This window comes from Manis javanica, chromosome 9 (assembly GCF_040802235.1).
Source record: "Manis javanica isolate MJ-LG chromosome 9, MJ_LKY, whole genome shotgun sequence".
NCBI classification, from domain to species: Eukaryota; Metazoa; Chordata; class Mammalia; order Pholidota; family Manidae; genus Manis; species Manis javanica.
In genome coordinates this window covers 87,014,347-87,041,844 of record NC_133164.1, presented here as the reverse complement: position 1 = coordinate 87,041,844, position 27,498 = coordinate 87,014,347, and the positions used below count along the sequence as shown (strand labels likewise).

At 35.8% G+C, this 27,498-nt stretch overlaps 1 protein-coding gene across 1 annotated transcript in view; it reads right to left on the bottom strand.

Moving 5' to 3' along the window:
• Positions 1–27,498, bottom strand: part of THOC1 (THO complex subunit 1) — a 58,114-nt gene that overhangs the window by 2,991 nt on the left and 27,625 nt on the right. Inside the window, exons 10-18 of the mRNA XM_037018023.2 lie at positions 26,913–27,021; positions 25,633–25,764; positions 6,733–6,833; positions 5,760–5,826; positions 5,515–5,565; positions 5,357–5,427; positions 4,864–4,959; positions 4,242–4,307; positions 1,584–1,667 (exon numbers count right to left, since the gene is read on the bottom strand). Of these exons, the coding sequence (XP_036873918.1) occupies positions 1,584–1,667; positions 4,242–4,307; positions 4,864–4,959; positions 5,357–5,427; positions 5,515–5,565; positions 5,760–5,826; positions 6,733–6,833; positions 25,633–25,764; positions 26,913–27,021 (777 nt within the window). The remainder of the gene's footprint in view (positions 1–1,583; positions 1,668–4,241; positions 4,308–4,863; positions 4,960–5,356; positions 5,428–5,514; positions 5,566–5,759; positions 5,827–6,732; positions 6,834–25,632; positions 25,765–26,912; positions 27,022–27,498) is intronic.

Sequence of the window (27,498 nt, the reverse complement as noted above, 5' to 3'; positions counted from 1 at the left end):
AATGTACATCCACACTCATTCATTCAGTGAATCCATGTTGCACTGGGCATGCAGGAGTCACGGAGACACAGGACACCTGAATGTTGGAGCACTAAACGCTGCAGCTTCGAGATCAGGGTGATTGTCCTGGCTGTGCTATTGACGAGAACTTCAATCAATTATCTTTCTGCCTAAGTGAGAGCAGTTTCTACCTTAGAGGTAGGTGCTTAAAAGGGGAGTATTTTGACATCCTAAATGTGGAATATGATGGCAAAAGGCATTATTAGTGATAAGCTCATAAGACCGTATGTGTCAGTGGGAAAAATGAGAAAATCAGAATTTCAGATGGTGAATGTGCTATGAAATAAAATGACTGCATTATGGAGGGAAAGGAATGGAGTTTCTTGGCCAGGGAAAACAGCTCTGAGGCAGTTTGAGATGAGAGCTGAAGTAAGTGAGTAAGCCATGGGAATATTTTGGGGGAAATTTCAAGCAAATGAACAGCAAGTGCAAAGGTCCTGAGGTAGAAAGACCTTTGAGTTGAAGAACAAAACCATGGCTAGGGTGGGTAACAGCAGAGAGAAATTGAGCAGAGGAGATATGGTTGAAGATGTAGATATGAGCTAGATCAAAGAGGTCTTTTAGGCCCCAGTAAGGAGTTTTAAGTTTTTTAACAGGCAATCACTAAAAGATTTTAGGTGGGAGATCTGACTTGTGAATTTAAAGATCACTGGCGGATGCACAGAACTGAGTCACTAAGAGGTCACAGCAACTGTTAAGTCATAACTAGTCACAAGGTCACTCTAGTCACAGTACTCATGCACGTTCAAAGTGAACCATCCTTAATCCTCAGAAAAACCCTATCTGACAGATGAGGAAACAAGCAGAGGGTTAAATCAGCTCTTGCCAGTGAGTGGTAGAGTCCTGGGATTGGAATGCAGGCAGTCTGACAGGAGGGCCTGCCCTGCAATCACGACAACATAATGCCTGTGTGAAGCCATGGGGCTTTGTGCAGGCCGAGATCTGGATGATGAAGAGGCTGAGACCCAGCCCTGAAATTACAATTTGAGAGTTAGGCAGAGGAGGGCAGCCAGCAATGGGAGCTGAGATGAAGAGAGGCAAAAGGAAAAACAGTAGGAGAGTGCAGCCTGATGGATGTCAGAAGGAAATACTGAGGAGGGAGAGAGCAAATGGCGAATGCTCCTGAGGAGTCAGATGAAGGCCAGGTGACATCATCAAGGGCCATTACTGGGGAGTGCAGGCGCCGGCCCTGCAGGCCTGGGCTGACAGGAGGACAGAGGTGAGGAAATGAGGCAGGAGCCATCAACATCTCCTGGGAGATGGTGTGATCTGAAGGAGAATGGAGAAGCAGTGACAGCTGGAGCGAGATGGAGGCCCAAGGGGGATTTTTCTGTGTGAAATAGGCATGATTCTGAGTCATGCTTGTTAGCGGGAATGTCACTGAAATCAGATGTGCAGTCATGTGAAGTGGGTATGTAAAAGTCACCTAAGAGGAAACCTTACAACTGTATGTATAATTGTATGTAATTATACATACAGTTCCTAAGAAAAAAAAAATTTAGCTCATGAGAAACAATACTTACTTATATTCATTTTCAACCATGTTTTCAGGGTCTGCCTGCTCAATGGCTTCTTCAAAGAATTCCTCCAAAGTGGGCATGTATTCCCTGGGTGTTAAAGATAACTAGTGAGGATCATGAATGTTCTTAGGAATAAATACTCACAAAATGGTGGCAGAAAAAGATTATAACATTACTCACACTTGAATTCTATTAGATCACTTAGGAACTCAGACTTTTAAGGAGGTCAGTGACTCAAAACCAAACTTCTCAAAGGAGATAGAGTGGGCAGTATGGGATCCCACCCTGTTGTATACTGTACACCACACAGTGCATTATACACTGCCTTATGATTGTGTTACTAGCTACAAAGCAACCAGGGGTTTAATAGCATGAATTTCACCACAAGCAGAAATTTCCAAATCACGTCTACATCCATGGACGTTTTCCTTTCAACTAGAATTAATTAAACCAAAACTGGTAACATGACCATATTGAGATTTCAGGAGTTTCACTTTGAGCCTATTTTAGATAGTTAAGATATCAGCATGGTTTTTAATTGCATCTTTCTTCAGTGTGTTTTTCGAAATAAAATTCTGTCTTTACGCAATGACTATATTTTTAATAATGCACTGTCTTTAAGACTCTTCTGATAGCAGTATAACTGTGCCTTGTACATCTTACTGTTACAGCTTTAACATATCCTTATTTTCTGTTCCTTATAAGCAACATGTAGATGGACTTCTAAATTCTGTATGTGAACCAGAAAGTCTTTTTACATGTATTGTCACTATGTATCTGCATGTATTGTTACTATATTATTTTACACGATTACTTGTTCCCTATGTGCTTTTTTCCTCCTCTGCTATCTTTTGATTGCTTGAATTTTCTCTATTTCCTTCTCCCCCCAACTTGTTTGAAAGTCTATTTCCTTTATACACTTAGCAGGCATGCTTTGCTTGAGTCTAGTTATTCATTATCGCTATCATCTGTTAACATCCTTTAACCCTAATCACTCCTTGTATTTCATGTCACTTTTATCAAGTATGTTAGTTCCATCTTATTTTTTAAATAACCCCAACCCTAAATTCTTCTGAGATATATTCATTTTCACCACTCTGCACAGCAGTCTTTCTTGCAACGTAATCATTAAGGTTTAATTGTTTCCTGACATTTCCCTGGGTTTAATTTCTTCCCGACAGCTTTGTTAGTAAGGACTGATGATGATAGATTCTCATAGTTTTAGTGAGAAAGTAACTTTCTCAATTACTCTTGACCCACTGCTGAACCTGTTACAAATTCTGGGTCGACACCTTTGAATACTCTGAAGCTAGCTTCCCAGTGTTTTTTGGTTTCTTTTGTTCTTGAAGTCTCCCATCAGTCTGTTTTGCTCTTTTGTGGGTGGTCTGGTTTTTTTCCTCTGGTGACTTTATTACAATGTGAATGAATACTTAGAGATTTTATTCTGTTTACCTACTTAAGACATGTCCTTCTTGAGCCTAAGAATTTATGCCTATTCTCAGTTCTGAACACTTCTGTCACCATCTCCTTGATTATCACCTCTTTCCCAACCTCTGCTGTTTCCTCCTATTAACATGTTTGTTGGATCTCCTCACTCTGTGGTTGACTTACTCTTTCATATATTCTAACTCTTGATCCCTCTATACTGTTTTCTAGGTAATTTCTTAATCATTAGTTCTTATTTCACCTGTGTCTAGTCTGCTATTTTTACCTGCCTGCCTATTAAGTTTTGTAATTTCAATTATATTTTTTTATTGCTAGAAGTACTATTTGTTTTTTAAACTCACGTCCTTTCTGCATATTGTGTTCCTTTCTATTTTCAATTCCTTATGTCTTTATCTTAAATATATTTATTTTAAGCCTGTGTCTGATGATTTTATCATCTTAGTGGCTGTCTAACTTACGTTGCTTATTCTATCTGCTGATTCTTACTCATGGTAAATCATTTCCTTCGATGTTTTGTTAAGTTTTGATGGGGAACTTACAGACTTTCATCTGTATGATATATGGGTGGCTTAAGTTAAAGGTATGACCTCCAGGTCATCAGTCTGGGATTTTTAGTTTACTCCCTTAGCTTTACTTACTGCTGGTAGCATAAATTTAAACTAAGACTGTGTGACAACAGACCTATGGTTATAATTTCTCAGGGAATACTTTCTTACCCGCATCCCAAGTAGACATAAACAGGCTTCCTGGTTTCCTGCATCACAGAGCAAGTCCCTCCATTTCTCACTCTTCTTTTACAGATATAGTGTAGTGCTTTAAAGGCCTCAGCTTTATCCAGGGGAAGCTCAGTTACAGATTTGTGCAGGCCCAAAGCCCAGGACTTCTGTTTTTATAGCTGTCAAAACCCAAGTTCCCTAGTTCCCAGAAGTGGGAATCATCTGCATTGCTTCCCAGCTAGAAGTACCCACAACATTAGTTCATATTTTGGTTTTAGTTCCCTCTTTTGTGAATCCTTATTCTCTTAATGATTTCTAAAATTATTTATCAGCACTTCCAGGTGTTTTATGTGGGAAGCCATATTCTGCTGTGGTGAAGTCACCCACAGTAAACTTTTACATTTCTTTTGAGCTCTCCTTAAAGCTGTCAAAAGGCTCCATTCTACTCTACTTAACATTTGAGAAAAGCCACACTTTGTGTGGAACATTTTAAACTTGCCTTGTCTCTGATTTACAGGCTTCCATATTATCAGGACAGAGATTCCAAAGCCTTGTTAACTCCTCGCTACAAAAGAGATGGACACATAAATAAATACACTTTTCATGGGCTCTATTCTTATATGCCTTAAAACTACAAAAATGCTTAAATGGTGGGTTTTTGTGTGCTAGAACAAGTTTTAATTTTCTTTTATTAATTTTTGGTATTCAGATTTTCTATATGAGCACATATTTAATGAAAATCATTTAGGTTCTTCTGAAAGTATTCAAGCACAGTATAAAACAAAGAATAGTTAGCCGGAAGGTAATAGAAATTCAAGGAGTATGGTACCTTTCAACAATTAGATGTGAGCTGGTTCATTCTAAGAGCAATTGTTCTCTATGACAAGGAAAAATGGCAAAGCCTAAAGCCATGGTTTTGGGAGAAGAAAAAATGGAAGCTCAACTAGCTGCATGAATCCATGCATCAGGCCCTCTAGACTGATGTGGTACGGCTTGCTATCATCATCTACGTACGTACCAAACACAAACAACTGGAGAAACACAAAAACTGTAGTGTTCTTATAGTAACATCATCAAAATGTAAAACAAGTAACATCCCGCATATAGACAGGTCCACCTACTTTCCCATCAGAATCTTTTTGTTGGGCCCTTTCCCTAGGAAGTCCTCTGGTGCTGGTCTCTTCCGAACTAATCTTGTTGGCTTGGTATCTGATGTTCTGTGATGGGCAGAACATACTGGAGTTACAAATGGATAGCAGAGATGGAAATACTTAATGTTAAAGAAAAATTGGTTGTTTTCTTTCTTACAAAGGTGAAGGTTTCATATTATTATCTAACACTCATCAGACAGAATACAAAAATGCCACACCAGTGAACAAATTATAAGGAGTGGGTATATAGCATTTTTTTCAAAAATAATTAATAGGTCTATTATGGGAACTTAATGACAAGAAATTTGAGGTAAAAAATTCAAACAGAAGTAAATCAAAATATGGTATTCTTTTTTTTTAAAATAGTGGTATTGTAACTTTTTTATAAGAAATATCTACATAATGTAAAATATATCAAACTACATTTTGCAATGTCTTATATTGCTTGAGAGTATATATTTACCTTTCTTTCACAAAACTTGGGCAGCCCTCATTTTTCCATGAATTCCAGTTTTCTTCAGTATTTAATATATGCTGAGAAAAAGAAGTTACATTTGCATAATGGAAGCCTTTGAAAGCTATTTTTGGTGTAAAGAAGACTATGTAAATATAAACACATACCTCTACCATCTTTGCAAATTTTTCTCCATCAGGGGGGTTTTCAGATAGTAGCTGTGATTAGAAAGAATATACTAAGCTTTCAACAACTTTCTGCATCATAGGAGTGGTTTGTAGGCAGAGAACCAAAAAGTGTTTGTGGTCTTGTACCTGAGCTTAACTTTATCCTTATTTTCCTATTTGGGGCTGAAACAAAGAAAATTCTAAATTTCCATTTTGTTCAATCATGGGTTGCATGTTGAACTTACTTGATAAACTGATTTTGTAGTATCTTCAATCCAGAGTGATTGCTCATCAGTTAAAACATAGTTTGAACTAGGGAATAAAGCAATAAAAACATGCTTGGGTTAAAGCAATGTATATTCAATTTTAAGGTTTATACACTGTCTTGAAAAAACACAAGACACACAACAGATAAGTTAACTATAAATTACCAAGATAAGAACAATCAAATGAGAGGATTGTAAAAGAAAGTTCTTGCACTTCATCCTCAAGGTAAAGCAGTTAAAACTTAAGACATGAAGGTGTATTACAGAAGAATAAAACATTCAGTCACCCTGATTAACTAAGGATGGAACATGTTTCCTAAAATAAGTTTAATGTAGGATGAAAACATCTGAGACAATACTGACATATTCTACATGATGCACATTCAGAACGGCATGCTACATTCCTTTAAAATGCATTCAAGATACAATGAGTAAAATACGCAAAATTCTAGAGAAGGCTGAAGGCAGACCTAAATTGTTAACAGCTGCCATTAATCCAGCTCTTACTATGTACTAGGAGTTCAACAGCCATACACTAAATCATGTTAGACTACCATGTGCCAGGATCTGAGCACTTTGCCTGCATTATTCATTTAATTGAGAGAAAGCATATGGGCATATTAAACAGAGACCACAGAGGCTCAGTGATTTGCCCAAGGCCATAAAGCTTAAATTCTAACTTAGGTCTGGCTCCAAAGTCCTTGATCTTCCTACTATATTATAGTAAGCCTCCACAGTAGACAGAAGGATAAGAAATAACATTTCTGAGTGCTAGTTACGTGTTATCATAAAATTACAAATCTGACAGAGGAATCTAACAGCCATGTTAGTTTAAAACAACACTGGTGTAAGTCCGGTTTCTTATAAAGTGAACCTGATACATAACAAAAATACATGAATAGACAAGTCCTCTTTACTGTTTGGAAAACATTTATTACCCATATTAACTTACCTTTTGAATTTGACCTGTCCCTTGAGATACTGGAATAAAATGAGATACTGCAACAGGATGTGTCGACGAAAGTTACTGTCGCTCAATTGTAAATCCATCAACTACTCGAAAAACAAGCACACACACACACACGAAACAACGCCTTAAATTCAAGTTTGCCTAAAGGTACAGGTTATGCTATCATAGAAGTGGAATATTTCAATCAAAAAAATCACTTGCTGAGAGCTTACTGCATGGGAGGCATTGCCCAAGCCCTAGGTAGGATACAGTAGCAGGGGCTTTGTTTACATTTCTTAACCATTTTAAGCCATGAGATATTTTCTCGGCAGATAGCAATGTTGTATCTGTGGTTCTGAAGTCAGGACAATGCAAGGCAGAAATACAAAAAAAGTCAAAGTATGGCTATTTTAGTTTTCAACATAGGATTGGCCATCCTATCAGGTTTCCCTCACCTTTAGGGACTGAAATTCGATTGTTTTTTTATCATATTAACTATCCCATCCCATGTGGGGAAACTGAATGGCAGGCTCCCAGTCTCTCTTTCCTCTAATTCCTGGGAGACTTTACGATCCCAACTGGGGTTCTCAGTTCTTAACCTCAGCTCTATCTACAGTCGGCTCTATTTGCACCTCTTCACTGGCTTTGGCTACAAGCTAGACCAAGCTGCCTCAGCTCTGAGAGCTTTAATTCACAATCCTCCTAGTCTTCCTCCTATTCCAGGTTTCTCAGTTGTCCCAACACACCTATTGAGACCAAGTCCCTTGAATCCCCTGTTTTCTGCCTGTTGTACTATAATCCCATCTTGTTCGTACTGTAAGCCTATTTTAGTCTACATAAGGGGTCAACAAACTTTTTCCTAGAGGGCCAGCTAGTAAAAATAAGCCAAGAGGCATATTATGGGTATTATGTAGGTACTTACATAAGCATTTAAAACGTGAAAAAAGCAACCAGGCAGCAGACCAGCTTTGTTGTGGGGCTGTAGTCAGCTGACCCTTAAGACTTCTTGTTTTATCTCTTCAACCATTTTCTTGTCAACTTCCTCAACACCCTTGTCCCTACTTCTGTTCCCTCCGCTGGACAAAATGGCAACCTTGGATCAAACCAACTGCTATTCACCTTCTCTACACCTATGCTAAAGCTTGCAGACTAGGTTGCAGGTGGAGCTGCTTCAAAGAAAAGACAAATCATACCCCTATGCCTGTGGTACTACTGCTAAAACTTAAAAACTCTTTCTAGTCTAATCAGTAATCCTGCTTTATTCTCCAAGGCTACTCGCTCTCTTATTCTCCACAGCAACTATTTTAAACCTGTTCCATTTACCAAAAACACTATTTACTATCCCTCTTGCTCTCAGCAGATAACTACCTCCACCTCCAATGAGGAGAAAAACTCACTGACTTGAAAGTTTCAGCTGCACCCACACCCTTGTTCTCACTTCCTCTGTCACACATCTTCGATGAGAAAGGTAATCCCTCCATGTGGACACTCCAATCCTCCTAACTTAAACGAGTCCCATCAGTGAACTGCCTGGTGCTTGTGCTTCAACCCATTCTTCTTTCCAAGATCCTTCTGTTAGCATCATGTGACTTACCTCACAGATCCCACAGCCTCACCTCATCCACCCTGAACAGCAAAGCTTGAAATAACTGGCTCCATTCACTGCTTCCAATTCACCCTTCAACCTGCTAAATCTGTGGCTTTCTGGTTCACCAATCCACCGAAAGTGTTTTTGCTAAGGTCATCACGGACTTACTGTTGTTAAATCCAGTGAACACCCTTTTCACAGTCCTCATCCTACTCGGTATGCTTGGCTTCCATGAGGTCATACTTTTCCAGTTTTTCTCCAATCCCACTGGCAACTCTTCAGTATTCTTTCCACTATTCCTTTTCTATTAAATGTTTCTTTTTTCTTCTCTGTTAATTGCTGGTTTCCTTTAGGATTTGGCTCAATGCTTGTCTTCCCAGTCTACACTCTCCTCCTTTAATTACCACATGTAAGCTGATAAATATACTATATCCCAAATCTATGCCCCCATCCCTCATCTCCAGACCTGTATACTCAAGAAGCTACCACATATCTCTACTTGAAGGCTCAAATGACTCTTGATTAAAGGTCATGTCCACAGGAAAAGAAACCAATTTTCTCCACAAAGTCTGTTCTCTGTGTTGGCTAATTCAGTTAAGGCTCCAGGACACAAACTCAAGGAAGACCTCCTGGAAAAAGCAGCAACTATAAACCACAAGAGCAAAGTCGGCAACTATGAGAGAGGAAAGAACAGGAGGTATGAAGAGACTGGCCTGTTGGAAGACCCTGAGTAGTTTAAACAGTCTGGAGTGAAGACAGGAACTCCTGGCTTGATGAGATGAACTAAAGTGGATAGGCACTGTTTATGAACTCTGTCTATTTTGGGCTTTAAATCCCCTTTACCACATTTGTTTTTTATGTTGGAAGATAATTTTTTAATAGAAACAATGGACTGAAAACAGGAGTCAACAAAACATTGAACAAGGGGTGGGAAGGGACTAGGCATGACTATTCAAGCTACTGCTTTACACTACACTTAGGAAAACTAGGCCCAAGAAGTTACAATCTCTGCAAGGTTACACAGCTAGTGAGCAACTGAACTGAGACTAAAACTGACACACTCAATGGTATTCTTTCTTCTGTAATATACATATTCTAGTTCTACTTTTCTTTGGTTATTTAAAAAAATTATACCATTTATATCAGCCAGTGGGTCAAATATTTCCTAGTTTTCTTTGTTTCTTCAACAAACAGCCTTTTATTTTCCTTACTTTTTACTGCACACCTTAGCTCAGGTCGTAGCCTTCATGATTACTCTAAACCTAAAAAGGCTTAGCTATTCTTAGTTAGCCTTATGTACCTTTCTGTCAATAAACTGTAAATGGAAACAATATTCCTGGTAAAATTAACTTGAAGTAAGAAATCTTCCATTTCTATACTTTAACACAAAATACTTAAAGTATTAAGAGCATTCTTATTAAAATCTTAGTCATTAACATATCAGCTGAGATCAAATCCAATTTTCAAATTATTAAATATTTTAAATGTTCAAAATGTATAATACAACATTCATGTCCCACTATCCAGTTATATATCAAATTATATATCAAATCATACTATCCAGTTATGTATCAAATCCTAATATTTTTTCCAAATTTGTTAAAGAAATTGAGTATTATTGGAACTTTTGAGGCCCCCTCTATCATTTTCCTCTTCCTACGCCTCCCTGTACTATGGTAAGCACTACTGTGTATTTAGTGTTTAATATTCTAATGCATATTTTATACGATTACTGCAATATGTAGGTATCTATAAATAATGTATCAAGGTATTTTGCATGTGTGCAAACTCTATATTATACATATCTGCAATAAGCTATTTTCACATAACACTGTGTTTGAAATTTACACAATTTGCTACATGTAGCTTCAGTTCAGGGATTGGCAAATCTCTGTTAAGGGCCAGTTAGCAAATTATTTTAGGCTTTGTGGAATTGTACAGTCTCTGCCCCAACCATTTATTTCTACTGCTTAAGTACAAAAGCAGCCATAGACAATATATAAATGAGCATGGCTGTGTTCCAATAAAATTCATTTACAAAAATGGGCAGTAAGCCAGATTTGCCAATCCCTCCCTGCTCTAGTTCACCCACTTTCAGTGCTTTATAGAACTCTATTGTATAAATTTACCATAATTTACCCCCCAGTGTCCTGCTTATGAACATTTAGGTGGTTTCTAAACTTTCACTTACAAACACATAATTTACAAACAATGAGGCTTCTAATATTTTTCCTTGTGCATGTGTGTGATATATCTAGGGGCCACATCTATGAACAAAAGTTTTAACTTTGCTAGTTATTTTGAAATTTCTCTGCAAAGTGATTCTATCAATTTATACTTCAACCAGAAGTGTATGAAAGTGGTTCTTCTTCTACACCTTTGCCAATACCAGTTATTGTTAGGCCATTTTTGTCAGTTCAGTTATGAAATATTTATCTCCTCATTTTAATTTCTTTGACAACTAGAGATATTTATTATCTTTTACAGCTTATTAGCTATTCAGATCATCTATATATTTATTATCTGTTCATGCTATGTTTCCAGTTTTCCTTTGGGTGGTCTCTTCATCAATGGAATATTCAGAATCTGAATGTTTTCCAATTAGAAGTGGTGAATGTCTTCTCTTAGTTTGTGACTTGTTTTTTCACTTCGTTAATTTTTTACTACTTAAGACTTTTACACTTTAATATTAAATATATCGATCTTTTCCTTTAGAATTTGTCCTTTCTGTGACTCAAGAAATCTTTCCCTATTCCAAATGCATTTTATATTTTCTTCTAAATGTTCAAAAGTTTTGTTTTTCCCATTTAGACCTTTTATTATTCTGGAATTGAGCCTTGTGCATGTACTTTTTTCCACGTGGATAAGAAGCTGTTGAAGCAACATTAAGAACAATCCTTCTTTTCCTAATTTCTAATGTAACCTCCTCTGTATATCAAACTTTCCTACAGTGTTTTCTATTGTTCCAGTTTTTTTCCCTTATTTATACTTGTACTAATAATTATTAGAGCTTTACAGTTCTTAACATCTCATAGGGCAATTGTTCCTTCCTTCGAATATTTCTTAGTTCTGGCTTTTTTGCTTTTCCATAAAAACTTTAAGATCAACTTTTCAAGTTCCCTCAAAAACCCTGTTTGGATTTGATTCATGGGTCAAATTTATAGATACTTATTTATAGTCAATTAAGTATATTTTCTAACTCTATACTACAAATTCAAATTCATAAAACTTTAAAGTTTGATCATTATGTATGTTTCCTATAGGGTTTTTATTGATCCCCTTAATTTAGAGAAAATTTCCTTCTAATTTATTTTTGTAATGAATGTTAAGATTTTATTTGAAGAATTTTCTTGGCATCTGAGATGATCAGTTTTTACCTTAAAACCTTTCATCTGTTAATTTGGTCTCACATTAATCTTTCCTATGTTGAACCATATTTACATACCTGAGATAAATCCTATTCAGTTTCTATTTAAAAAAAAAAGCCACATGTGATTTGTGAGTTCAAAATTTTTTTTTATCTCTACTCATGAGATTAATACATACCTACATACATATATATATATATATTTTCTTCTTCTGTCCTTACCAGGATTTTAATTACATTAATCTCATCTAAGGACCTGGGTTGCTTTCCCTTTTTTCTCTAATCTCTGGAAATTTTCATTTACAGTAAGAATCACCTGTTTCGAAGTGCTGATAATATGTACCTAAAAATACTTGGGCCTGCTGTCATTTGAAAGGTCCCATTTTGATGACTACTTCTTTAATAGATATTACATAAGTCAGGTTTTCTATTTCTTTGTGAGTTCATTTTGGTAATTAATTTTTTCTACATTAGATTTAAATAGCAGTTATGATATCTTCTTACATATTTTAAATATCTTTGTATTTTCAATTATGTCCTTTTTTATTGCTAATACTATTCATTGATAACTTTTCACTATTTTCCTTGGTCAGGCCTGCTCTCTAAATTGTTGTAAAAATCATAAAATTTTTCTTTTCAAAGAAACAGCTTTTGGTTTTGCTGTATTCTTTTGCTGATGTTTTATTTCAAAATTTGTGCTACTATTTATTTTTGCTTTTCTTATTCTGTGCTTTCTCTAGTTTCTTAAATTCTCAATTCATTTGTTCCTCTCCCTTAAAATGTTTCATTAATGCATTTAAAGCTGTAATTTTCTCTTTATTTCTCACTTTAACATATAATACTTAAAATTTTGCTGTATTATATCTTTGTAACAAATTTAGAATTTCCATTGTGGCTTCTTCTTCTAACTTCTGGGGACTGCTTTTCAAATTTTCACACATTTACTCCTTTTCATAGCTCTAATTTAATTTCCCTGTGGCTAGAGAATGTGTTCTGCATGATATGGAATCTTCCAAATTTGCTGAGACTTCTTTTATGACCTAGTACATCATCAGATTTGGCTCATGTTCGAAGTGTACTCAAAAAGAATGTATTACCTCTATTTGTTGTGTACAGTTTCCATATACAAGACATCAAGCTTAGTATGTTCATTATTCAAATCTACTATATATTTATTAATCTTGGTCTGTTCAATCCATAAGTAAATCAAGACTATTTTTATTATTCAAAACTTCCATATACTTAATAATCTTAAGAGTCTGCTCAACCCATCAGGTTTTGATGAAGGCACTTTTAAATATCCCACTTTTATGGTGGATCTGCCAACTTCTCATAATTTTACAAGTTTTTGCTTAATATATTTTGAGGATATGTTCTTAAGTGCATATAAGTTCATGGTATCTTCTTTGTAGCTCGTTCCTTTATTTTATAGTGTCCTTTATTCTACTTATTCTTTTTGTTTTAAATTCTATTTAATTGGTATTTATGAAGCTTTCTTTTTGTTGGTATTTCCCTGGTATGTTTCTTTCCATCCTAATATTTCAACCTTCTCAAGTAGTTTTGTTTTAAGTATATATCTTCTGTACATGCAAATTATTACACAATCCATATTCCATTTGTTACATTTTTCTTGTGTTCTTTTCCACTTAAGTTTCAAGCTTTCTTCTTCCATAATGCAACCCAATGGTGCTTAGCTATGCACCACATGTGAACTAGGAAGGGTAAGATTTAAGATACAAAACTCTTAAGGAAAAAAAAAACCTGTTGCTTCCTGGAAGACAAAAATACCAATTGCACCTAGTATGTAGGAAGCTGAGAACATCTGCATAAATGTGAATCTACATTTTACTCTTGAGCTGTTAGTGAAGTAGGCTTCTACTGGCCTTATCCGAGTTGGTTTAGAATGTTTCCTTTCCTTGGAATAAAAGTGCTCCTGTATATTCTCTACTTTGCCTAATAATTTCTGATAAAAATTATCAATGCTAATATTAATAATTTAACAATTTCTTCTGTTGATTGAGTGTTAGGCTATTTTTTTTTTCTTTTGTGTGAAAGCCCACTGAATTGTGTGTCAGGGAGTACAGAACCCCATGACAGACTTTCTGATGCAAAAGAGATGTGGCTGCAGGAGTTGCAAAATTCTCAAAAAAAGAAATGAGTGTATATGTACAAAACTCTGATCAGTGGCATTGTCTTGAGAGATTTATAGAAAAGCATAAAATATCAAGTGTACTACAGTTCCTTCTTAAACTGTTTAAAGGCACCACTAAGTTCTTACATAATCTTGGGAGAGCTGCTAAAACTCTCCTCAGACAATTAAGAAATCAAGCCAAAACTCCACACTGGGAGAAAATACAGGTTCCACAGTCATTATGTTTACAAACAGGGCCATAATTTAAACTTTTAATTTTTGCAAGTGAATTAGATGCTAAATTAGGGTTTAGAGGACTAAATTGTAAAATGGTTTCTTGGAATAGGTACCTTCCATCCTATTTAAGAATTATAAAACATTTGATTTTTGAGAAGAAAAATATATAACCAACTGTTATAAATACACATTTAAATAGTATTCCTATTAATAATTTTTTATAAGCATTCTTTAAAAAAAAAAAGGTTAAGAAGATGGAAAATCTAGTTTTAGTTTAAGGATCTCAAGTGTCCCTGTTGAGTTACAAGACGAAGAAAGACAGGGCTGCTGAAAGAAAGGAGACTTCATTTGTAGCCCTTCTTTAGTAAAAAGGTAACTTAAAGGTACAGTCACAAATTAAGAGATTTTAAGAAACTCTTCTTTAAGACAGGTAATGACTCTATAGTAATAGAAATTACTCTGGCTAAAAACATAATAATGTTGGGTCTTTCATACTCTATCTTTGCTTCTATCTTTTCCTTATTAATTAATCTGTCTCCTCTGCCAACTCTTTAAGACTTTGCCCTTCTTCAGAATTAGGCTCCAAATCTAGAGCGTACATTTGGCAGGTGTCTTTTGTACCGTGATTGTCTTTAGATCTTTCCTATATGGCTGCTTGGTAGCACCACAGAATTTACTCTCTTATTATGCTTGTGTAACCAATCCTTGACTCACACAAGAAGGGATTCTAACAACAATAAAGAATGATGAATATGCTCTACATTTTCCAATATGCTCAATGATATACTATTTAAAGAGCTGCCCTTTTTGCCAGGTCCAGAAAGTATAAGAGTATCACAATCAAGAGGGAAGCTCATGCCTCCCACCTCAAGGACCATTTCTGGTTAATTTGACTCATATAAAAAAGGATTTAGTTGTTGCTTTACCTTTTTAGACAGGTGGAAGCATACCCATATGCTAAAACTGACACGTGTCAGCAAAACATGTCAAACAAATTGCAAAGTTTGTAAAGCCCTAAAGATATCACACCTTCACTGTCCACAGAATTTGGATTCAGCAGAGATAGTTGACAGCAAAATAGAATTCTGAAAAATAAACTAACCTAACAGTTTGTACAAAATTCAGCTGAAGTGGCTAGACATATTGCCTACAGCTCACATGACAATAAGATAGACCTACAGTAAACAAAAAACTTGGTCTTTCTCCTCATGAAGTAATAATGGAAAGTCAACAGTTTATTACTTCCTCAGCAGCCACCAAACACTGATGTGCTATATAGGGTAGTATTAGGTTAATTCAAAGGCTGAATCAAGCCTGTCAAACCATTCTAATCTAATCTAATGTCTTTGGATAGGAGAAGCCCTATCAGTTGACTTGGATGGTGTCAAGACATAAGGCCCGATAACTGACTTACAACAAGGTTCATCAGTGGAAAACATTGTTCCAATTTTGCTGAGAAAAGCTGAGTGCTCATATAATTTTTAAAGTGGAAGGCTTTCCATCTTGGATCTATAAGAAAACGTCAGTCCTACCCATTTAACAGGCTTTTGCTATTCATTTCTTTTTTCCTGGAGCACAGTGAGCAATGATCTAATTTCTACTTAAATTTCAGACCATGTGGACAACCTATACATAGGAACCTCATGGTAGAGTCCTGGAACTACCTCAAGGGCTGGCTCTATCTCTGGCTTGCAGACAAGGAAAACTCAAGCAGTGTTCTGTGCACAATGCAGAAATGGGGTAGAATGTTAACTGTCTTTTCCTCATGAACAGGAATGTCCTAATGACCACCCTAGAATTAAAACTGTGTTTGGTCACTAAGTCTCAACTGTAAGGGAAGAGGGTTAGTATTCTGAGGGATAGGTGATGCTGATGTTTTAATTACTGGTACTGCACTCTTTTCTATGAGAGCTCAGATACAGGAATGCATTCCTTACACCATCATGTTAATACTCATGGTACTTAAACGTCTGCTTTTACATGCTGTGTGGTGAAAGAAGAATCCCTGTAACACCAGTGCCTTTCATGGGGTCTAAAAAACTGGACAATTAGGGGTGAAATTCTATCTTAAAATTTCTGAGCATGACTCTGGACTAACCTTAAGGAATGGGTACTCATCCACTAAAAACAAAAACAACCCCCCTCCAGTATCTCAGCACCACATTTAGCCACTGATATCCCTGAATTATTCTGCTATGCAAGGGAACTGTATTTTTGTAAATTAATGTTTGCAAGGCAGAACAAAAAAGTGGCCCTTGGCAATTATAATGCCAATTATAATGCCACTGTTTCCAGGGAAATTTCCCTCTTTAAGAAGGCATAATAGAAAAAAAAACTTACAACAGATGGTGGAAAAGATGGCAGTGTGAGAAGTGAGGCAGAAATTTCCTCCCAAAACCACATATAATATGAAAATACAGCAAATACAACTAATCAGAAAAGAGTGACCAGAAATATGTTTGCACCAGTCAGCCTTCATCTGGAAAAAGAGAACATCTCACAGAAAAGAGATTATGAAGATGCAGAAAATCCAAAATCACTCAGACACTAGAGAGAGGGCTCAGTGAAACTGAAATCACCAATCTACCTGAAAAAAAAAAATTGAAATAGAAGTCATAATCATGCTAATGGAGCTACAGAAAAATATACAAGATCTAAGGGGCACATTCAAGAGAGATAGACACTTTGAAAAATACAGTAGCTGAAGTGAAACATACAATAGAGGGATTTAAGAGCAGATTATATGAAGTAGAGGAGATGGTAAATGGAATAGAAATTAGAGAACAGGAATACTAAGAGGCCGAGGCAGAGAGAGAGAAAGGGTCTCTAGGAATGAAAGATTAAGAGAACTGTGTGACCAATCAAAATGAAACTATTCACATTACAGAGGTACCAGAAAAGGAGAGAGATAAAGGGATAGAAATTGTCTTTGAAGGAATAATTGTTGAAAACTTCCACAATCTGGGGAAGGAGATAGTCTCTCAGGCCATGGAAGTGCACAGATCTCTCAACACAGGGACCCAGGGGAGAAAATACCAAGCCATATAATAATTGAAATGGCAAATATCAAGGAGAAGGTCAGCGTATTAAACACAGAGACAGAAAAAAAAATCACCCACAAAGGAAAATCCATCAAACTTTTCAGTGGAAACCTTACAGGCCAGAAGGGAGTGGCATGATATATTCAATGCAATAAAACAGAAAGACCTCGAACCAAGAATATAATACTTGGCAAGATTATCATTTAAATTTGAAGGAAGGATTAAACAATTTAAAGATAGCGAAAGTTGAGGGAATTTACCTCCCACAAACCATCTTGACAGTGTATTTTAAAGGGAGTGCTCTAGATGGAAGTGTTCCTAAGGCTAAATAGCTGTCACCAGAGGAAACAAAATGACAGTAAAGGAAGCAGACAATTAATTACTAACCAAATGCAGAATTAAATCAGGTAACTACAAACTCAGTCAAGGGACACAGAAAGAATATGGAATATGACACCTATCATATAAAGAAAGGAGGAAGAAAAAGGAGGAAAACAAAAAAACCTTTAGACTGTGTTTGTGACAGCATACTAAGTGAGTTAAGTTAGATTATTAGACAGTAAGAAGTTACCCTTGAGCCTGTGGTAACCATGAATCTAAAGTCCGCAATGGCAGTAAATACATACGTATCGATAATCACCCTAAAAGTAAATGGACTGAATGCACCAATCAAAAGACGTAAGAGTTACAGAATGGATAAAAAAGCAAGACCCATCTATAAGCTGCCTACAAGAGACTCACTTCAAACCCAAAGATACACACAAACTAAGTTTCATGCAACTAATAGGGAGAAAAAAGCAGAACTTCTATCAGATAAAATAGACTTCAAAACAAAGAAAGTCACAAGAGACAAAGAAGGACATTACATAATGATAAAGGAGTCAATCCAACAAGAGGATATAACCATTATAAATATATATGCACCCAACACAGGAGCACCTACATATGTGAAACAAATACTTACAGAATTGAAGGAGGAAATAGAAGGCAATGCATTTATTTTAGGAGACTTCAAGACTCCACTCACAACAAAGGACAGATCAACCAGACAGAAAATAAGTAAGCAGACAGAGGCACTGAACAATGTATCAGAACAGATGGACGTAATGGACATCTACAGAACAGTCCATCCAAAAGCAACAGAATACATTCTTCTCAAATGCACACGGAACATTTTCCAGAAAAGATCACATACTAGGCCACAAAAAGAGCCTGAGTAAATTCAAAAAGATAGAAATTATACCAGCTGACTTCTCAGATCACAAAGGTATAGAACTGAAAATAGTTGTGTAAAGAAACAAACAGGCACACAAAAACATGGAGGCTTAACAACATACTTCTAAATAATCAATAGATCAATGACTAAATAAACACAGAGATCAAGCAAGAGATAGAGACAAATGAAAACAATAGCTCAATGCCCCAACTTCTGTGGGACGCAGCAAAGGCAGTTCTAAGAGGGAAGTATATAGCAATTCAGTCCTATCTCAAGAAAGAAGAACAATCCCAAATGAAGTCTAAATTCACAATTAATGAAACTGGAAAAAAGAACAAATGAGGCCCAAAGTCAGTAGAAGGAGGGAAAAAATAAAGACCAGAGAAGAAATAAATAAAATTGAGAAGAACAAAACAAAGGAAAAAATTAATGAAACCAAGAGCTGGTTCTTTGAGAAAATAAAGTAGATAAACCCCCTAGGCAGACATATCAAGAAAAAAAGAGTCTACAAACAAACAGAAATGAGAAAGGAAAAATCACTATGGACACCACTGAAATACAAAGAATTATTAGAGAATACTATGAAAAATTATATGCTAGCAAATTGAATAATCTATAAGAAATGGACAACTTTCTAGAAAAATACAACCTTCTAAGATTGACCTAGGAAGAAACAGAAAATCTGAAACCTTCATGTTTCACAAAATCATGTGAAACCTTCATAAGAATGTATATCAATTACCAGACCAATTACCAGCAATGAAATCGAACTGGTAATCAAAAAACTACCTAAGAACAAAACCCCCAGGACACATGGCTTTACCACTGAATTTTACCAAACATTTTCTGAAGACCTAAATCCATCCTCCTTAAAGTTTTCCAAAAAGTAGAAGAGGAGGGAATACTTCCAGACTCATTTTATGAAGCCAGCATTACTCTAATACCAAAACCAAGCAAGACACCACAAAAAAAGAAAATTACAGACCAATATCCCTGATAAACATAGATGCAAAAACACTCAACAAAGTACAAGCAAACCAAATTAAAAAACATGTAAAAAAAAAATCATACATCATGATAAAGTAGGATTTATTCCAGGGATGCAAGGATGGTACAGTATTTGAAAATCCATCAACATCATCCACTTTATCAACAGAAAGGACAAAAATCACATGATCATCTCATCTCCATAGATGCTGAAAAAGCATTTGACAAAATTCAACACCCATTCATGATAAAAACTCTCAACAAAATGGGTATAGAGGGCAAGTACCTCAACATAATAAAGGCCACATATGACAAACCCACCTCCAACATCATACTTAACAGCGAAGGGATGAAAACTTTTCCTCTAAGATAGGGAACAAGACAAGGATGCCCACTCTCCCCAGTTTTACTCAACATCGTACTGCAATTCTTAGCCATGGCAACCAGACAACACAAAGAAATAAAAGGCATTCAGATAGGCAAGGAACAAGTTAAACTGTCACTGTTTGCAAATAACATGATATTGTACATTAAAACCCTAAAGAATTCACTCCAAAACTACTAGAACTAATATCTGAATTCAGCAAAGTTGCAGGATACAAAATCAATACACAGAAATCTGTGGCAATCCTACATACTAACAATGAGCTAGTAGAAAGAGAAATCAGGAAAACAATTCCATTCACAATTGCATCAAAAAGAATAAAATACCTAGGAATAAACCTAACCAAGGAAGTGAAAGACCTATACCCTGAAAACTACAAGACACTCATGAGAGAAATTAAAGATGATACCAGTAAATGGAAATCTATCCCATGCTCATGGATAGGAAAAATTGATATCGTCAAAATGGCCATCTTGCCTAAAGCAATCTACAGATTTAATGCAATCCCTATCAGAATACCAAAGGCATTCTTCAACAAACTAGAACAAATAGTTCTAAAATTATATGGAACCACAAAAGAGCCCAAATAGCCAAAGCAATCCTGAGAAAGAACAACAGAGCTGGGGGGTTACACACCCTGACTTCAAGCTCCATTACAAAGCTACAGTAATCAAACCAATATGGTACTGGCACAAGAACAGACCCATGGATCAATGGAATAGAATAGAGAGTCCAGATATAAACCCACACATACATGGCCAATTAATATATGATAAAGGAGCCATGGCTATGCAATGGAGAAATGACATAGCTGGTGTTGGCAAAACTGGATAGGCATATGTAAGAGAATGAAACTGAATTACTGTCTAACGCCATACACAAATGAAAACTCGAAATGGATCAAAGACCTGAATGTAAGTCATGAAATCATAAAACTCTTCCAAGAAAATATAGGCAAAACTCTCAAATATAAACATGAGCATCTTTTTCATGAACGCATCTCCTCAGGCAAGGGAAACAAGCAAAAATGAACAAACAAGACCACATCAACTAAAAAGCTTCTGTACAGCAAAGGACACCATCAGTAGAACAAAAAGGCATCCTACAGCATGGGAGAATATATTCATAAATCAACATCCAAAATATATGAAGGGTACACACCTCAACACCCAAAAAGCAAACAACCCGATTAAATAAATCAGCAGAGGACCTGAACAGACAGTTCTCCATAGAGGAAATTCAGATGGTCAACAGGCACATGAAAGGATGCTCCACATCACTAATCATTAGGGAAATGCAAATAAAAACCACAATGAGATATCACCTCACACCAGCTAGGACGGCCAACACTGAAAAGACAAGGAAAAAGAAATGCTGGTGAGGATGCGGAAAAAGGGGTACCCTCCTACACTGCTGGCAGGAATACAAATTAGTTCAACCATAGTGGGAAGCAGTATGGAGGTTCCTCAAAAAACTCAAAATAGAAATACCATTTGACCCAGGAATTCCACTCCTAGGAATTTACCTGAAGAAAACAAGTTCTCAGATTCAAAAAGACATATGCACCCCTATGTTTATTGCAGCACTATTTACAACAGTCAAGATATGGAAGCAACCTAAGTGTCCGTCAGTAGACAAATGGATAAAGAAGATTTGGTACATATTCACAATGGAATATTATTCAGCCATAAACAATGGAATATTATTCAGCCATAAGAAGAAAACAAATCCTACCATTTTCAACAACATGGTGGAGCTAGAGGGTATTATGCTCAGTGAAATAAGCCATGCAGTGAAATAAAAGTACCAAATGATTTTACTCATCTATGGAGTATAAGAACAAAGCAAAAACTGAAGGAACAAAACAGCAGCAGACTCACAGACTCCAAGAATGTACTAGCAGTTACCAAAGGGAAAGGGGTTGAGGAGGGTAGGTGGGAAAGGAGGGATAAAGGGATTAAAGAGAATTACGATTAGCACACATAATGTAGCAGGGTTGGGGGCACGGGGAAGGCAGTATAGGATAGAGAAGAGAAGTAGTGACTCTATAGCATCTTACTATGCTGATGGACAGTGACTGTAATGGGGTATGTGGTGAGGAGTTGATAATGGGGAGTGTAGTAACCACAATGTTACTCATGTGAAACCTTCATAAGAATGTATATCAATGATAACTTAAAGAAAAAAAGGTGTAATAGCTTACAAAGACACTTGTTTTATTCGTAGAACCTGTGCCTACCTGTCATTGCCATGAGTGACCTGTCTCTAACCATAAAGATTCTATCACTCTTGCTATGCATCATCTCTTGGTTTTCCCTAAGGAAAAGTGACCACATCCATGTTAGCAAAATGCAATGCTTCTGCTTAATAACATTCCCATCTGATAGAGTTACAGCAAATCTACATCTAGAAGAAGGTTGAGAAGTACCATCAGACTGGCATGTATGGGATGACCTTTTTTGCAATCCTGGGATTTAAAACATTGTGTAAGTTATAAAGATGCTGGAAGCAGCAGAGCCGCAAAATTTATAAAAGTGTATACTTTTAATGCTATAGGTAATGCATTACAAATATTTTCACTAGGATACTGAATTGTAAACACTAGAAAAATATGCAGAATGTACAGGAAGAGTTCTTCTATAGATCTAAACTTAAGATAAAGTTGACAGCTGAAGAAACAAAACATTATATGCCTCACATTTTCTGTTACAATTCTCTAAGCTATTTTCCTTTTCCAAATTACAAAGTTTTAAGCTTCTCAAAGCTGCTTTTGTCTCCCTCATAATATTAACTAATGGAATTCAGTACCTAACTTTGATTCCTAACTGCTGGTGGAAGCTCATGAAGAATTAGTGAAAGAGATGCTATTCAGAATGTCAGTTCTGATAAAGTGGCAAAAGGCTTGCTTACAATGGCACTGATCTTATACTCCAATGAGATTTCTCTGAAAATACAGAATCTTGGTGTTTTCTATTATTAAAACGTCCTTGGAAATGCTATTTGTACAAAAAATTTTTTTTAAGACATCCAGGGTTTTGAAATAGTGTCAGGTCCTGAGGAATATAACCAGTAACTCCTAGAAGTATACAATACTTTTACTGGTTGTTTCATTTTGTAACGTTTTTGGCCCAACATTAATTAGATACTCCAAGCCTTCTGAAAGATGTATATCATTAGGAAGGTTTTTTGTTAAGCAGGAGCTCTGAAATTTCCTTTCTCCTTTCTACATAGAGTAAAATAAAAATTTTGATAGCAGCAGACTCACAGACCCCATGAAGGGACTAGTAGTTACCAATGGGGAGCTGTGGAGGGAAGGTGGGTGGGGAGGGAGGGAGAAGGGGATTGTGGGGTATCATGATTGGTGGACATGGTGTGTGTGGGGTCACGGGGAAGACAGTGTAGCTCAGAGAAGACAAATAGGGACCCTGTGGCATCTTACTACACTGATGGACAGTGACTGCAATGGGGTATGGGGGGGCACTTGATACAAGGGTGAATGTAATATCCACATTGTTTTTCTTGTGAAACCTTCATAAGAGTGTATGTCAATGATACCCTAATAAAAATTTTTTTGAATTCTTCATTCAACCGAAGTTTTATGTTTGTTTCATTTAAATTAATAGATATTCAAAAATCCAATCTGTAATCTGATTAAGTAAATGAAACCATTTATACTTGCTATTACTGCTATATTTGGGACATCTACTCGTTTTTGTTTTTCCTCCATTTCTACCATTTGTGTTTATTAAGTACTTGGTATTCCTTCCTGTCCCCTTTTTATCTCTTTGCCTTTTGAGGGCTACAGGTTGTTTTCTTTTGGTGGTTGCCCTTTTAATACACATAATGAAGCCTAAAGTTATTCAGTATTCCTTTCCTCTGGAAGATTACAAGGGCTAATGTAGTATATGCCTAAATTACTTATAAACATGTTTCCCCCTCCCATACTGTTACTGTCATCTAGTTTAAATACCACATCAAAATAATTTTAAACTCATTTATGACTTTTTGTTCTTAAATAAATTTATTGCCATGTTTCATTTTTTGCTGAACATTGCTTTCTGTATCCCACTCCTTTCTTGTGGGTTCAATTTCCTTCTTCCGGAAGAACATCCTTTAGTAGTTTTTCAAAATGATGGTCTTTGAAGGGTATGTTTTCCTGGCCTTCAAGTGAAAATGTCTTTTTTCATCCATAGTCTTGAATGCATTTAGCTGGGTATGAAATTCTGGATTTTCTTCCTCAGCACTTTAATATTTCTCCACTGTCTACTGGTATTGTTGATACCTGTTTGAAATCTGTTAACAGTCAAATAGCTGTTCCCTTCTAGTATATTTGTTTCCTTTTTCCTTTTTAAGTGGCTTTTAAGGTCTTCTCTTTATCCTTGCAGTTATAGCATGATATAACAAAGTATGGATTTATCTTTCTTTACCCTGCTTGGTACTTGTAGTATACTTTTAATCTAAGAACTTGAGACTGCCTTCAAATCTTCTCAATGTGTTTTTTCCACCATTTCCTCCATTTTGTTCTTTGGAAATCCTATTAGATACATGCTGGAATTTCTTAACCTATCATCCATTGTTCTTAACTGCTCTTTCATGTAAACAAAAAATTTGTCTCTTTGTTCTGCATTCTGTGTAAACATCTCATCATTATCTTCCATTCACTAGTTACCATCATCTATGTCCAAACTGTAGTTTAATTCTGTATGCTCTGCTTTGACTTTATCATATTTTTCATTTTCAAGACTCCCAATTAGTTGTCATACTCAATCATTCTATTTCATTTCTGCCTGCTTCAGTTTCACAATTTCTTAGTCATTCTTAATAGATGCTATATCATTAATTACCTTCCAGAACATGTATTTTATGGTCTTGGGCTGTGTACCTGGAATAAATATATATATATATATCTCCCAATGGTTGATTTTTTTAGTGATCTTTCTTAATACTGGATTTTCCCATGTGTTTTAGAATTTTTATTTATCAGAGCTTTTTGAATGACAGACTTTTATTTTCTGATGCTTACTTTCCCTTCTTTCTCTCTGTAAATGCCATTTCCTGTCTACTAGTTTTATATTTGCTTTCATCAGGGACCTTAGAGCCAAGTCTGGAAAGTCCTATGATGAACTTTTGGAGCAGCTATTTCATGAGTATACTGGGAGTATCACATATCCAGTCACAAAGCAAGTAGAAGGACACAAAGCTGTGTCTTTGTTGTCCCTGGATCTACAACCTCCTATGAAACTATAGCCCTTGGCAGAAGATTGGTATTTTTTCTTAGCTTCTTTTTCAAAAGTTCCACCCCAGTCAGTCCCTGGCTTTAAGAAGTGAATTTGGCTCTGGTCTGTCACTCGTAGCCAAACTCCAGGTGCCATCACCTGCTTGGGATACAGAATCCAACAGGCCTGAAGCTTTAGTTTCACTAACTACTTGCATTTCTTCTGGTCCATGAAGATATTTATCTTGCTTTTGGAAACCCAAGCATTGTCTTTTTTATTTTCTCTTTTAATAATTTACCTGTCATTGTTATGTGTTTGGAGCAAAGGGAGTGAGTTGAAACATAAACTCAATGTGCTACCTTGACTAGAAAACTTCATAATCACTTAGCATTATATTTGAACAAAATTTACTTACTGAACTGTATAAACAAGATTAAGAGGGAAAAACTAATCACAAATATTTCATAAATGTAAGTTAAATCTAACTTGAGGTTCAAAATATATATACGTAGAAGTAAATTGCATTTCTCTAAAATTAGTACAAAATAGACAATGCAGAACAACTTTCATTTTTGAAATTAGTCTTACTTCTGTGAGGAAGAATAGGGCTCTCAAACTAACATTTATTTGCTTTAATCAAAAGTAAGAAACATTTCTATTGAACTTAAGGATATCAGCTAAGTAGGAAAAAAAGAACCACTTATTATTATGCTTAGTGAAAATGAAAGATCATACCTTTTCACTTGTTAAAAACTTTGCAAAATATACATGCTCTCCTCCTGTTTTTAATTCTTCCATCTTTTTCCTTGAGGCCTGAGTATCATCTAATTTATAACTTTTAAAAACAGCTAGAACTTCTTCAGAATACTGCAAAGCAAAAATATCAATTAGTTTTATTTGGCTTTGTTGTCCAATAATTTGTTTAGTCCTTTTATGTATCAAAACACCCAGAATTTATTCCCAGCTAATCATATATGCACACTATAAAGTACATTAAACAAGAATTATGATAGCAAAATGGGGCAAAACTATTTTGTATGAGATTTCACGGTATGTAAAGTAGGAATAAACTCTCTACTCTTGAAGAAATGTGATTTTTCAATGCAGTTTGCATAAGGGATGAACAGAGAAACCAATGTTTTGAGGGTATATAGTAATTTATCAGTGCTTAACAAGCTGTGGAAACTCAACCATTTCTTATGCTAAAGACTGTGACCCAGTAAAACAATGATCCCAAATCCCAAGTAGTTGGGGGACAATTTCAGATAATTTTTCACTTACTACTTAATCTGAGAGTGGATAATGGGAAAAAAAAAAGGATAGAAAATAAAAACTGAGAAAAAAAAATAGCACATAACACACCATACTACTTTTAAGAGCTATCTATTTATCTTGGATTACAAAAAAAAAAAATACAACTGATCTTTAAGTTACCAAGACAAAGAAATGTAGACAATTCTTATAAAATAAGGGTTAGCAAATTTTACCTGTGAAGGGCCAGATAGGGAGCATGTTAGATTATGGCTTATCTGGTTTTAGTCGCAAAAACTCAAATCTGCCATTAGAGTACAAAAACAGCCACAGGTAATGCAGAAATGGTGGGTGCAGTTGTGTGCCATTATACTTTGTTTACAAAAAAATGCAGTAGATTGGATTTGGTCCAAGGTCACAGTTTGCACACTCTTGTTCTAATAGGATAAATAATTTTATGCTAAGTAAAGACAGAATTTATTCTGTAAAAATTCATCAACTCATGTTGACAAAAGCATATTTTTAAAAAAAAGGCAAACCAAGGCTATAATTACTTTTGAATTCCCAAGTCATTTATAAACAACTCTATAAAATCAGTGGTTTAAATTGTAATTTACGATTTAGCTTCTGTGTATTATGAAACAGGTATAAAAATGTAAGAGGTAGAATTACATAGTGAAAAGCACCTGGACAAGAATCAAGTACTGGTTCTGCCATTAGTTCTAAAATATTGGGCTTCTGGTAGTTTTTGAATGGCAACTCACCTTCAGAAATGTTTTCCATGAAACCTTCTCATAGCATTGCACAGGATTCCTGAAGTAATCCTGAAGTGACCAGAATTTTCGATATAAGTTGTAATCAATTGGAATGGAGCTAATAAAACAAATGATACATTATTAAATAAATCATTCAAATTCTTTTAGGAATATCTAAGTGCTCTTAAATTTTAGGTCACAAACCCTTTTGAGAAGCTGATTAGAGTTATGGTCTCTTTTGCCAAAAAGGTGAAAATTCATACATATTTATAAAAAAATTTTGAGGAATTCATAGATGCCAACAGATCCACTTTATCTGTAGTGGTGGAACTTCTGAATTTTGGCCAGATACTTGATTATTCAGAATTAAAGGCTGTATTTCCCGACCGAGCCTAGGTGTGGTCATGTGATTACATTCTAGCCAATCAGTTGGTAGTATGTACTACGTGCAGCTTTTGGGCCATGTGTTACCACTTTCTTTTTTCTCTTTCTGCTGGCTAGAATGCAGACATGATGATGAGTCACCTGGGCTGTAGGAAAAAGAGCAAACACCAAAGGATGGTGGAACAAGAAGTCAGAAGGAACATGGGTTCCT